Below are 13,771 nucleotides of genomic sequence, written 5' to 3' on the forward strand. Positions count from 1 at the left end.
TCCTGGGTTCAGGCAATTCTCCTGCCTCAGCCTCCTGAGTAGCTGGGATTACAGGCACGCACCACCATGCCCAGCTAATTTTTTGTAGTTTTAGTAGAGACGGGGTTTCACCGCGTTGACCAGGATGGTCTCGATCTCTTGACCTCGTGATCTACCCGCCTCGGCCTCCCAAAGTGCTGGGATTACAGGCGTGAGCCACCGCGCCCGGCTGCTAACATTTTTGACCCATTGCTTTTTTCTTCTCATACTGATTCTTGATGCAGCATTGCTGCCAACCCCAACTTTCTTCCCATACCTTCTTTGCGGCAATATGGAGTCAATGACAAAACAATAGACTAAAGTCTGAGAGATGTGAGGTCAATTCCTGGACCTGCAAATTACTAGTTGTGTGGCTTGGCATGGCTGCATCTAGAATTAATTCATTCATCCAGCAAATCGTCCATGAGCACCAGTAGATGCCTGGCTTCAGCCCAGGCATTAAGGGTACACTGATGAGCAAAGCTAAACCTGCCACCACCCCACTCTGATAGGCATAGAGTTCCATGTGGGAAATTCATTAATCAAATACTTATATAAATATATATAAAATTAGAGATAGGTTAAGTGCTTTGATGGGATGGTCTACAGCACAGTGAAGCTGTTCATCAGGAAAGATGGACCGAGGCAGTGAAGCATCAGCCAACAGGTGTATGGAGTGGGAGAACATGCAGGGCATAGCAAGCACCTTGCAGACTGGTTCTGGGAGAAAGGGTGTGTCTGAAGGCCTAAATGAGAGGCAGCATGGCAGGGCTGCAGACACAAAAAGTAGCTCTGGTGAGGTGACTTGGGGACACAGGCCATGCAGGTCATGGTGGCCACATCAGTGTTTGGATCTTCATCCCAAAGCCACGTGAAGCCCTTAAAGGTTTCACAGAGATGACCTGGTAAGATCTGTGCCTCTAAAAGTGTACTGTGGCTGCTGGGTAGAGAACAGCTTGAAATGGGGCAAAGGTGAGTGTGCAGTCAGGAAGGGCAGGCAATGGAAGCCCTGAATGCAGCTCACTTTCTCAAGTTTACCTGTGATGGAAAAGAAGATGGCAGGACAGTCAGGGAGGGGTTTAGAAAACAGGAGTGTTTACAAATCTCAGTAAAGACAGAGGTTGAATGAGCAAGAAGTGACCTTGAGACTTTCCTGGAAGTAAGAGGGATAAGATTCAAGACCAAGAGGAGGGATGGGCAACAGAGAAGGGAGATGGTGCCCCCACTGCAGCTGCACGCAGGGGCGGGTCCCTGCCTGGCATGCCCTGTTGGCCATGGGAAGGAGGATTTGAGGTTGCCTGCTGAGAGGATGGGGAGGGTTGTGAGAAACATGAGGAGAGGGGAGATATGAAAAGGTCTTTGGGAGACTGACCTCACCAGAGGACAAGCCCTGGTTTTGCATGACTTTAAATCTTCTAGTAAAACACCTCTGTTTCCCTTTTAAATTCGGAGGCGGGGGGCGTCAGTGTCATTCAGGATGATGCGTTTTTTTTCAAGGGCAGAAAGGGACTGAATTGTTCTGAAAAGCATGGGCTAGGCATCCAGATGACATGAAACCACTATTTTTCATGAGTTGGCGGAAACTCTAATTTCACATGGCTCAGCATTTTTAAAAGACCACATTTGTCCATCAAATCCCAGATGAAGCAATAGACCTTTTCAAGAATCATGTCAAAATTAGATATAGATTAATAAAAGCAAGGTTTATTTTTCCCATTTATTTAACACTACTAAATAAAAGCACATATTCTTTATCCAATTGTCTGAAGACTAAGTGTATTAATAATGGCAACTTGTACCTTTTTTATGTAGTACTTCTTTTAGGATAACCGTTAAAAATGTCATGCTGTGTTCTTATAAGTGGTAGCAGAATAATGAGAACACATGGACACAGCAGTGGGAAGAATGCATACTGGGGCCTGTTAAGGGGGCAGGGAGAGGGAGAGCATCAGGATAAATAGCTAATCCATGTGAGGCTTAATACCTAGGTGATGGGTTGATAGGTACAGGAAACCACCATGGCACACATTTACTTATGTAATAAACCTGCATATCCTGCAGATGCAACCTGGAACTTAAAATTTTAAAAAAATGTATGCTGGGTCTATCAGAGAAGCCACGTGAGCATGATTTTCCCTGCTAGAGTTCTGGCTCTGAGAAATGGCAGGGTCTTACTCATTTCATCAACCCACAACTCAAGCCAGATGGGCACATAAGTAGGTGTTCAATACATCTTAGGTTTATCTGATAAAACTATTGAGTCTTCTTTGCGGCCTAATCTGGTCACCTGCTGTGAGCTGCAGGAGAAGGAGTAAGGTTAGCTAGGGAGCACTGCTGAGCAACTGATGGCACTACAAGGTGCGTATGTGATGGGTGATATGTGAGACTCTGGATTGAAGGAATCTTCTGTGAACTGAGTGCTTTTACGGCAAACCACAGTGGTCCATGTAGTGAAGATGTTTTGTAGGTGAAAGGAGTTTTACACTGAGAGTCCTAGAGCACAGCACATGCCTTGTGCACTGCAGATTTTGCATATCATGTTCTGATGGTCAAAATTCTGAAAATAAGTACCATTAGATAAAGTTGTAAGAACACTGCTGAACTAATTACTCTGAGTTCTAGCTGAGGCTCTTGCTCTCAGTCTTGGCAGTACCTTGGAATAATACAGGCAGCTTTAAAATTATATACATATATATATATATATGTATACTGGATCCCACCTCCAGAGAGATTCAGTGGTAATTAATGGGGGGGGAGGTGGACAATGATTTGGGGCATTGGGAGGTTTTTTTCAAAAAGCCCTCGGCAATTCTAATGTGTAGTCATGAATGGAGGATAGCAGATGACAAACCTACAAAGGGTATGAGGTGACAGGCAAAAGAATGGCTCTTGAGTCATCTCACACAGCCAGGAGGCCACTGAGGCCCTGGACGATTTCTCCATACGTGAAGTGTAACTGAATTTCCTATGTAGCTTGTAGAATAGATCTCGTGGTTTTACGACCATGGCTTTATATGTTTGAGTACCATCTCATCAACTGTCCCCTATCTGCTTTTCTTCATGTTTCTCCAAAAGAAATCTTGACTTAAATGGAGATACAAATAATGTGAAAGCAACAGATTCTCATATTTCTGTGAAGTGTCTTGGTATCCATAAATCTTTTTTGGACAGGGTCTTGCTCTGTCACCCAGGCTAAAGTGCAGTGGCACAATCATGGCTCACTGCAGCCTCAACCTCCTGGACTCAAGTGATCTTCCCATCTCAGTCTCCCAAGTAGCTCAAAGGATAGGTGCATGTCACCACATCTGGCTAATTTAATTTTTTTTTTTTTTCTAGAGACAGGATTGTGCTGTGTTGCCCAGGCTGGTCTCGAACTCCTGGTCTCAAGTGATCCTCCTGACTCAGCCTCCCAAAGTATTGGGATTCCATGTGTGAGCCACCATGCCTGGTCCCATAAAATGCTTTTAAGACTGAACTAGTGCAATAATGAGGATATAAGACATTCCAGGCCTTGAGCCACACTTTGAGAACACAGATAAATAAGCTACCACCCGCATATAACGGTCTGGCAGGAGAGGCAGCTGTGTAATCCTGAATGCAATGTGATATGTGGTAAGTGCTGTGACTGAGGCTCAGATGAATGAAGTGCTGAATCACAGAGGGCCTAGAACCTAAAGCTGCTTCAATCAGGGCAGGTATTTATTCCTAGCAAAGAATTCTCCTTTGAAAGCAATCCTTGTAAATGTCAAAGCCCTGCACTACCCCACTTGGGATTCGTGCCTGCTTTCTCCACTTGTGGAGACTTAGAGAGAAAGGGAAAGAAATAAAAATTCTGCTCTATTCTACAGGGTTTTCCACATGTTTGCTTTATTCCTCAATGTGCATTAAGTAGAAAGAACACCTATAAGATCTGAATTTGGTGATATTTAAAGAGGCACATACAGCACACCTGAGGTTGTACAAGAGAGGAAAAGAGGATGGGATGCAAATGAGTGAGCCGATTCTATTTGTGAACCTTCCTGAGATATGTTTCTGGGTTGAAAAGCTGCTAACAGTATGATTTTTAAGCTTTATTTCTTTTTTGCCTCCATTTCTACAGAAAGAGCTTTTAGAAAAATTGGTGAAATGGTGATAAACGTAATATGTGGAAAACTTCAGCACTGCTCTCTTAGCTATAGCTTTCCCGGGCAGTTTGAAAGACAGAGATTCTAATGACAACAGAATGCCCTAATGATTTTCCATGTTTAATGTTTAGTGCTTCCATTCTATTTTCCCCGTTTTCTAAGTGGCTGGCATATTTTTAGATAAGACGCAACAAAAGACTTTATTGAGAAAACAACAATGTAAAATAATGATGGTGAAGAGGCCCCCAGTAAGATGGATGAGTTGTTTTTTTTTCCTTCCCTGTTTCTCATGGATAGAAAGCATTTACCTGTGTTAGCCAAGTGATGAAAAAAAAATAACTGCCACTAGATAGAAAGTAACAGCCTTTTTGGAAGGCATGTTGTCCATATTCTGACTAGCATTCTTTTCTACTGTCTGATCTAACAGGACTAAAGAATATAATTTCTCATTCCAATTAACTTGGTTGTCTTAACTGTATAAAAACAGCATAGGTAAAATTCGTCCTTCAAGTTTCCAGGGAGGAAGCTGACACTTTTCTAACTCTCCGATTACATCATCTTCTGGGCCATAAGAACAGAATTTTGGAGTAAGAACGGAAGGTGGAGGGGTGGAGGGCATGCCCGCCAGGCATAGAGGTAGTCTCTCTGTAGCCAAGGGCAAATAACTTTCCAATGTTTTAATCATTAAGGGATGATGATCAAGAATACCTAATTTTGGATCTGAGATTAAAATAGTAACAATATGTAGAAGTACTTAGGTCTTCACAGCTTCTAACTGGTAAGCTCTAGCCCAGTGGGGATGCGGGAACCAAAAGAATCAAAACTTAGCAGAGTCTCTGGCATCCATCCTTCTATTTCTGCTTCTCACTAGTGCCAGATATTTAAGCAAACTTCTCTGTCCCAGGTTAGTGTGCTCCACTGTTCAGGGCCTCTAGCCAGGCCTTCTACCCACCAGCCCACCAAAGACTCCAAGAGCAGCAGGCAGTGAGAGTACCTAGAATGTCGAAGCACACGCCACTCTCCAGCCGGTGCTTCCTGTACAGGTTCTTCAGAACCTTGGCACTGCCAAAGCGCTTGAAGCGGCTCTTCACATTATTGTAGAACCATTCCAGAGACTGGGCTCTCAGAAGCCTGAGGAAAACAGAAATAGACAACAGAAAATTAGAATTATTAAACGGCGAATTGCAAAACTGCTACAATGCTTCACAGCTCCATCCATCAAGATGTGAAGTTTATTTCTCTACCCCTTGATTCTGGGCTGGTCCTGTGACTTTCTCTGACCATGGAAAATGGTGAAAGTGATGTGTGAATCCTGAGCCCTGCAGTTTCCTCTGTTGCAGCTCTTGGGAATCCCACAACCTTTACCACGAGTGAGCCCAAGCTAGCCTGTTGTGTGATGAGACACGCTTGGCCCTATCATCCCTCTTGCCCCAGCCAATAGCCAGCCAACTCCCAGACAGGTGAAAGAAGCCATCGGCCATGAGTTTGACTGGAGACACATGAGTGACCTTAGGTGTGACCAGCAGAACCATCCACCGAGTCACTCCAAAGAACAAGCCAATAAATGTTTGCCATTTTAAACCACAAAGTTTCTGGCCATTTAATATTAGGCTTTATATTTAATATTCTTACTGTATTAAAAATATTTCTAATTCAGTTTGGAAAAATAAAAAGCACAAGGAAGACAGTAAAATTCTCCAGCCTCTTCCTCATTCAGATTGAAGTACTGTGGAAAAGTAGTTTCCAGGTTAATGCTATAATGGTTGATACATGGGTAAGGTTCATGCTGGGTGCTGTGGCTCACATCTGTAATCTCAGCATTTTAGGAGGCCAAGGCAGGTGGGTCACTTGAGGTCAGGAGTTTAAGACCAGCCTGGCCAACATGGCAAAACCCCATCTTTACTAAAAATATGAAAACTGGCCAGGTGTGGTGGTGCACGCCCCCAGCTACTTGGGAGGCTAAGGTGGAGAACTGCATGAACCTGGTAGGCAGAGGTTGCAGTGAGCCAAGACAGCGCCACTGTACTCCAGCTTGGGAGACAGAGTGAGACTACATCTCAAAAAAAAAAAAAAAAAAAAAAAAAAAAACAACAACAACAAAAAAACAAAATGCAAGATTCTTCTCTTTTATGCCAGTTGAGAACAAATCTCTAAAGCCTTTCCATTTAAAAAACAGCTGTTTTTCTCATTTTTATTATAAATATAAGAAGACACACTTATTTTAGAAAATTCAGAAAAGCAGCAGGAACATAAAGGCTTCCAGCTCGATGGAAGAACAAGCCCACATTTAGTTGCTCTTATTTTCCAGACCCAGTGAAATGTGAGAAGATACCCAAAGGTATAAAACAATCTATACAAGGGAAGAATGGGGGTGAGAGCAAAATCAGAGATTTTGACAATGATAGCATAAAGATAACAAAGAACAGTGTCCTTCAGAACAGATGGAAGAGCTTGGACTCTAGCTGGAAGACCAAATTTTGAGTTGGCGATTCAGAGAGCAGGTTTGGATTATGGCAGTACTCAGACAGGTAATTTAATGGTTGTGTAGATAATAATGAGGCCTCTTGGTCCCCTAGACCTACTCCCAAACAAATGGGCAATTGGTTCAAGGATAATTTGTCTTAGGCCCAAAAGATAAAGTGGTTCTCTACTGAAGCTGAACAATCTACTTTAGATTTAGGACGTCAGTATGGAGATTAACACCACATAGCAAAGCTGATATAGTTTGGCTATTTGTCCCAGTTGCAAATCTCATGTTGAAATGTGATCCCCAGTAATGAAGGTGGGCCTGGTGGAAAGTGTTTGGGCTTTTGAGGCATATCCCTCATGAATGGCTTGGTGTCCTGCCTGTGGTAATGAGTGAGTTCTCACTCTATTAGTTCACTAAAGAGCTGGTTGTTGAAAAGAGTGTGACAACCCTCCCTCTCTCTTGCTCCCTTCTCTTGCCATGTGACACACAGGCTCCTCTCGCCTTCTGCTGTAAGTAAAAGGTTCCTGAGGTTTTGACCAGAAGCCAACGGCTGGCACCTTCCTGTACTGCCTACGGAATCATGAGCCAAACAAACCTCTTTTCTTTATAAATTGCCCTGACTCAGGTATTACTTCCTAGCAACACAAATGGACTAATACAGAAGCCTGTATTGTTTGGCACTGGGGAAACCCCTACATGCCTGCCATCAGATGCCATCCCTGTACACCAAAGCAAAGCCTGACAATTGACTGCCTAACTCACAAACTTGGAGCTCTCAGTAAGCACCCTCACCTTTCAGCCCTGAACCCCTTTTGGGAATACTTACCTGCCCAATGGCAGAGGAGGTCCATGTTGGTTACCTTTATTCACCAACTAAGTCCTTTGTTCAAAAATATGAATAGATGACCAGAAATCACCAGGCATTTGCAACAATACAATGGCCTAAGAAGGAAGAGCTGAGATAAACTAACAATTAACAAAGGGCAAAGAAAGGTAACTCAGAGTATTGAAAGTAACAAATTCTGATTACTATCCATAATGATTTTAAAAGATACTGCATCCATGTAACAGGCAAGGGTGATGTGAAATATAGGTAGAAGACAGGCAACAACTTATTGGAAATAGAAAACAGGATCAATAAAAAATTTAATAGAAGACCTAAAAGTTAAAATAAACATAAATTTTCTAGAATGTAGAATAAGAAAGCAAAAACATGGAATATATGAAAGAAAAGAGACATGGGGGATCAATTCAGGAAATTCAGCATCTAACAGAATTCTGAAAAGGGAGAAAACAGAAAAGGCAAGAGAGGGAAAAAAATCGAAGACATGATAGAAGAAAATTTCCCCAAGCTAAGAAAGGGAAAAGTCTTTAGGTTAAGAGGGCCTACCAATTTGCTCAAACAATAAATGAAACATAAAACAAAATAAAGCAGACAAACCTACCTTGCTACATCTTCATGAAAATTCAGATCCTCAAAGATAAGGAGAACTTAGGGGCTTCAGACAGAAAAAAATATTTTGCAAATGGACAAAAATAAAGACGCTAAAATTTCTAATCAGTAACAATGAATGCTGGAAGACAGTATAGCATAGATTTTCTAAGAATAAATGATGTGAACTTAGACTTCTGTGTTCAGCTAAACCATCATCCCAAGAGGGCAAAATGAAGATATTTTCAGATATGTAAGATTGCTTTCTGGAAAAGAAAATTCTCAAGGTATATTCCAGGACAACCAAAAGCCATCCAAGAAAGAGGATCTTGGGACTCTAAAAAGAAGGAAACTGTCCCAGGAGTACAGTGAAGAGAAGTCCTGGGATTGTGCAGCAGATCTGGAAGGTAGGCGCCCAAATGGGCCATTCAGTAAGCATATAATTAAGAATCTACATGGATGAAGAGAATTGGTGAAGAAGGAGCCACAACTTTCTTTTGCCGACAAGAGTAAAGAAAAGCCATTAGAAACTTTGGGAAAACCAAAACCAAAAACAGGTCAAGAATATATGCTCTATCTATGAAGCAAATTAAAAGTTCTAAGATTTTATAAACTAATTGAGTGGAAGAAGAAAGATGATGACTCATTTTTCTTCCAGTAGCCCAAGTGTTACAGCCAAGAATAACAGTTTTTTTTTTCTCTCTTTATGAATTTTAAGTCATGACTTTGGTCTCTAGAAAATAATATTTATATAATTTAGAAACTGTTTAATTTTCACCCTATTTATAGATAAAGCATAAAAGGAGCACACTGTCAAGATATTTGCATTTGTTACTGAAAGAAAAATTAAAAATCATTGATAGCCTGATAGAAACCTGGATGTAGAGAGAAATAGAATGATGAGGGTAGTTCAGAGATGCTAATTTTCCCATCTTGCAGAATGGAGTCAAAATTTTACAGAATGCAGTCAAGACAGACTGTGTAAGGTATATATACCAAAGTCAATGGTTTCAATATGCTATTAAAGCCACAGAGTTCACCAGCATATAATTAAAATTTTAATAAAACTTCAAGGGGAAGGTAAGGAGATAGGAAAAAGTAAAGTATTCATGAAAGTTTAAAGACTAATCAATAAATAGCAAGATAAACATATTATTTAGGAGTATAGTGGTAGCCCCCAGAAATGTTTGAATGTGATTCTCTGGGGGACTGGGAACTTGGCAAAAAGTTGGGGATATAAAATCCTTTTAATTTAATATCTTTTACTGTCTGAATTTCTTTTAACCAAGTACATGTATTCCTATAAAACACTGAAACAAAAACAAGCAAAAGAAGATTTATAAAACTACCCAAAGTTCTACTACCGGAACCTGGCATTAGATGAGTGTTCTTTCAGACTTCCATGCAAGGTGTTTATAATCAGCCTACATACAGATTGGGAGGGGTCCTGGAACTCAATAGGGAGGGGGGGAGAGAGAGAGAGAGAGAGTGTGTGTGTGTGTGTGCATGCAAATGTGCATGTGCTCATGTGTATCTGTGTGCATGCATGTGTATATGTGTGTGTATTTGTGTGTGTGTATTCATGCAGGCACAGAGAGAAGGCAGCGACCAAGAAGTCAGTCCAAAGCTGGTTGGTGCTGAAGGGGCTCCAGGGCCAGCGTGGCTCTGAGAGACTGAGTTTTGCAACAGGGATGATGTGCTCCCTCTTCCCACAAAGTTTTGCAGACAGGGGCTGTGGGGCAGCAGCAGGGCAGCCACCTGGAGTGGCCAGGAAACAGTGATGGTGGCAGCGGGGAGGTGCCACTTTTAAACAGTGACTTCAATGAAGAAAAAAGGCCACAAATGGGTTTTCCTGAGCACATGTGTGTTTCTGTACACACAGTGTTCACACTATCTTTTAACAAACATGCTCACACTGGCTTTGATCTTGCTCTTCCCTCTGCCTATAACACAGTTCTCCACAGATAGTCTCAGATAGGCTCAATCCATCACTTCATTTAGGTCTCTGTGCAAATATCACTTCCCTTGGGAGGCCTTCCCTGATCACCCTTGCTAAAACACCACCACCACACCAACATGTCTGTCCTCTTACTCTGATTTTTATTCCTCATATTTTCATAGAATACTTCTTTGTTTCTGCTGTTTAGTGATATATAATTGTCTATGATTAAGTAATAATAACAATAATCACTATATCAACATATTAACACTTAATTATTACTTTGTTTATCTATCTCCCCTCCTAGGTAGAACATAAGCTCAAGGAAGACAGAATTTTTTTCCCACTCCTGTATCTGATGTGCCTAGACCACTAAAGTGCACCTAGTAGACACTCAATAAAATCCAGGACGTGATGGACAGACATTGTTTTATGACTTGTTTTTTCCACTTAGTACTCCTGATTGACTGCAATGTTGTTGAACAATCTTCTCTCATGACATCTTCAGTCAACTCAGAGTTCTCCATAGTATAGATACAGCAAGGTTTACATAACTGATCTCCAATCTTTGGACCTTGAATCCTTCCCATTTCTTCTGCATTAAAAATGGTTCTATGACGCATATGCTGCCAGCCAAATGATTTCACATATCCACAATTGTGGATCCTAGAAGTAAAGCAGCCAGGTTCAAAGATTTGACTCTTTCAGGAAGCTTGCACCAATGTACACTTTCCACCCATGGTGTGAGATTCTAAAGTCCCTCTCAAAGTGGCCTCATGTTAAAGAGAAACCCCTGAAAGGGTTGCCAATTGGTCCATGGCAAAGCCCACTTCTGGTCCCCAAATGCAGCTCAGGAAGGAGAATGAAAAGACAGAAGGCAAGCATTACCTTCTCCCCTCTGGTTCTGTAGAAAAAATGGAATTGAGAGGTTTGTCTTCCTTACGGAGGGAGAAAAAGCAGCTATCAAACACAATATACTAAATCCATAATTTATTTCACATAAAACTTCATCATATCATTAGTATCACTATTATGAAAAAATAAGCACAATTTTTTGAGTGCTTGCTGTGTCTGAGGCACTGTGCCAAAAGTTTTCCTTGCATCATCCTGTTTAATTTTCACAGGGAACAGTGCAGTGGTAGACACACGGGTGCGGGGGCTGGTGGTAGTGTCCCACGCCCTGGCGTTTACTACAAGTGTGGTCCTGAGCACATTACTTAATCCCTCTAAGCCTCAGCTTCTTCATCTATAAGACAGGGATGATGACAGTAACCACTTTATCAGGCTGTTTTGAAGATTATATAATATAAACAGTAAGGTGCCTGGCATCAGTAAAGGGCTTGATAATTTCTTCTAATGGCTCTAAAATGATCCTCTTTTCATAGATGCATAAATCAACACGCAGAAAGAGTGAGTTCCTTGCTCAAAGGAGCAACTGTTTGAGCAGGGATTAAAAACTGCGAGCTTGCAACCATGTGCAAGTACTATTCACAGGCACCCAGCATGAACAGAGGCTCGCTCTCCAATTTATTTTTCTATAGAATTTTAATTTATTACAAGAAGCATCTGTCATTTTTACTAAAAAGCACTGATAAAGCTATTTTCAGAATTTAGAATAATATAACAGAAAAGAAAGGAAATACAGAAAGCCTTGCTTCTGGAAATCATGTCCTTTGGGCTTACGATTTATTCGATATCTTTCAAAGCCCAAAAGAAATACAACTGCAGAAGAGAAATGTTCTCCAGGCTCCCTCTTCCACACACTGCCCTGCTCTCTGTGCAGCTGGCCACCAGAAAGGCTCAGCTCTGCAGTTCCAAGAGTCCACATGGTATCAATGGAAGAGAGTTGTTACTGTGTCCCTCACTGTTCAAAGGGACATTTCTTTTCCTTTTGGGACACTCCTCCCTCCCTCTCCAACCTAGTCTATGTAGTTCTGGAAGGGTGGGTACTACTCCTGGCACTAGTGGTGGTGGTTTCATGACTTAGGCCTGCCTTTGGGGTTGAACTGGGAGTTTCTACTGGAGATCTTGGTAATAGATGCTCCCTTTCTGCAGGGCTGGCTCCATGGCAGAATGAATGCTTAGAGGTGCAAAAGCAGATCTGACAGTGGGGTGGGACAGGATTCTGTTGTTATACTTAGAACACATGTATCTACTCAAGCCTGAAGTCAATCCCTGGACCTTCCCGTTACATGAGCCAACAGATTCTCTTGTTTTTTCAAGTCTTTTTAAGTTGAGTTTTTATTATTTGCAACCAAGAGTCCTAATACCATGTTCTAAGTTCTAGACAGCCTAGGAGGACTTCAAGTGCATCATCACATGAGTTCTCCATTCACTGCTTATACCAAAACTGTACAGCATTCTGAAGCACTTCAGTGAACTTAAAATAGAATGCCTCAGCTTGCTCAAGTCTCAGAGCGGAATCAGGGCACCAGCCTGGGGCTGCAGGGAGGTGGAAGACAACAATGAGTCCTTGGGGAATGACCTGCAAAACCACAGGTCAATTTAGAGAGCAGAAAACTTTTCCTTAAAAGTAACATGCTTTATGTTACACACAAAAATAAGTCTGTGTGAGACATACATGTTAACTAGCTTGATTTAATTATTCCATAATGTATACATATCAAAATATCACTTTGTGCCCCATAAATATATACAATTATTGTCAATTTTAAAACTAAATTTACTTTCTGTCAGGAAAAAGTAGTAATGTGTTTTAGATTATGATATGACTTAGAGTTAATGTAGAGAGGTTTTCTGGAAGGTCGTCCCTGGAACTTCCAGGGAAGGCTCAGTCATTATCATGCTCATTTGATATTAGTGATTTTATTTCACTTATTTAAAAACTCATGGCTCAGAGGAAACTCACAGGATGCATGTGGTCCACAGGGCAGAGGTGTGGGGAGAGGGCTGGGAGAACCTCAGCACCCAGGGTGGACTGGCTGAGTGCTTCCTGGCCCATGCTCAGGTGTCTGGTTTCCAGCTAAACACGCACAACTGCAGGCAAGGCTACATGAGAAAAACCTCTGTGTCGGCATCCTGCTGAAATAGAAGACAAATGGAATCTTGCATCTGCGCATGGACTCATTCATTTGTTCACTCATTCATTCTTTCACTATGTATTGAGGGCCCACTATGTGCCAGGCACTGTGTTAGACATATAAGGATTACAAAACAGACCAGGGCCCTTGCCAACAGTGCTGCCAGACTAATCTGTTCAAAGAGTGCAAGGTGAGGAAAGGATGGTTTGGAAAGCCAGGCCAAAGGCATCTTGGGCATGGCTGGACTATCAGTGTCCCACAGGTCTTGGGTTCTGGATCATTCCCACAAATGGGTGAGAAATCGAAATCTACCTGCTTTCTTTCCCAGGCATTTTCTCTCATCAAGCTGCTGCTTCTCAGCTTCAGTAGGTGGGTAGGAGAGGTGGCTTAGGAAGGAAGGGAGATGCTCTTCTCATGATGAGATTTATAGGGAAAAGCTTTCCAATGTGAACTGTCCAGAGTTGTCCATGCTTGATTTCCCTGACTTATTTTTTACAAGATTCCAAATTGGTTGGAAGCAGTGACTCATGCCTATAATACCAGCAGTTTGGGAGGCCGAGGCAGGCAGATTGCTGAGCCCAGGAGTTTGAGACCAGATTGGGCAACATGGCAAAACCCCAACTCTACAAAAAATACAAAAATTAGGCATGGTGGTACATGCCTGTAGTCCCAGCTACTCCAGAGGCTGAGGAGGGAGGATAGATTGACCCCAGGATGCAGAGGTTGCAAGGAGCCAAAATTGTACCA

At 42.0% G+C, this 13,771-nt stretch overlaps 1 protein-coding gene across 4 annotated transcripts in view; it reads right to left on the reverse strand.

Moving 5' to 3' along the window:
• LOC108289080 (myosin VIIA and Rab interacting protein) overlaps window positions 1-13,771 on the reverse strand; it is a 209,767-nt gene that overhangs the window by 101,876 nt on the left and 94,120 nt on the right. For all 4 annotated transcript variants that reach the window (XM_017508338.2, XM_017508339.2, XM_017508336.2 and 1 more), the window contains exon 2: window positions 5,137-5,273. In XM_017508338.2, the coding sequence (XP_017363827.1) occupies window positions 5,137-5,273 (137 nt within the window). The remainder of the gene's footprint in view (window positions 1-5,136; window positions 5,274-13,771) is intronic.

This window comes from Cebus imitator, unplaced genomic scaffold (genome assembly GCF_001604975.1).
Source record: "Cebus imitator isolate Cc_AM_T3 unplaced genomic scaffold, Cebus_imitator-1.0 Scaffold391, whole genome shotgun sequence".
Taxonomy (NCBI): Eukaryota; Metazoa; Chordata; class Mammalia; order Primates; family Cebidae; genus Cebus; species Cebus imitator.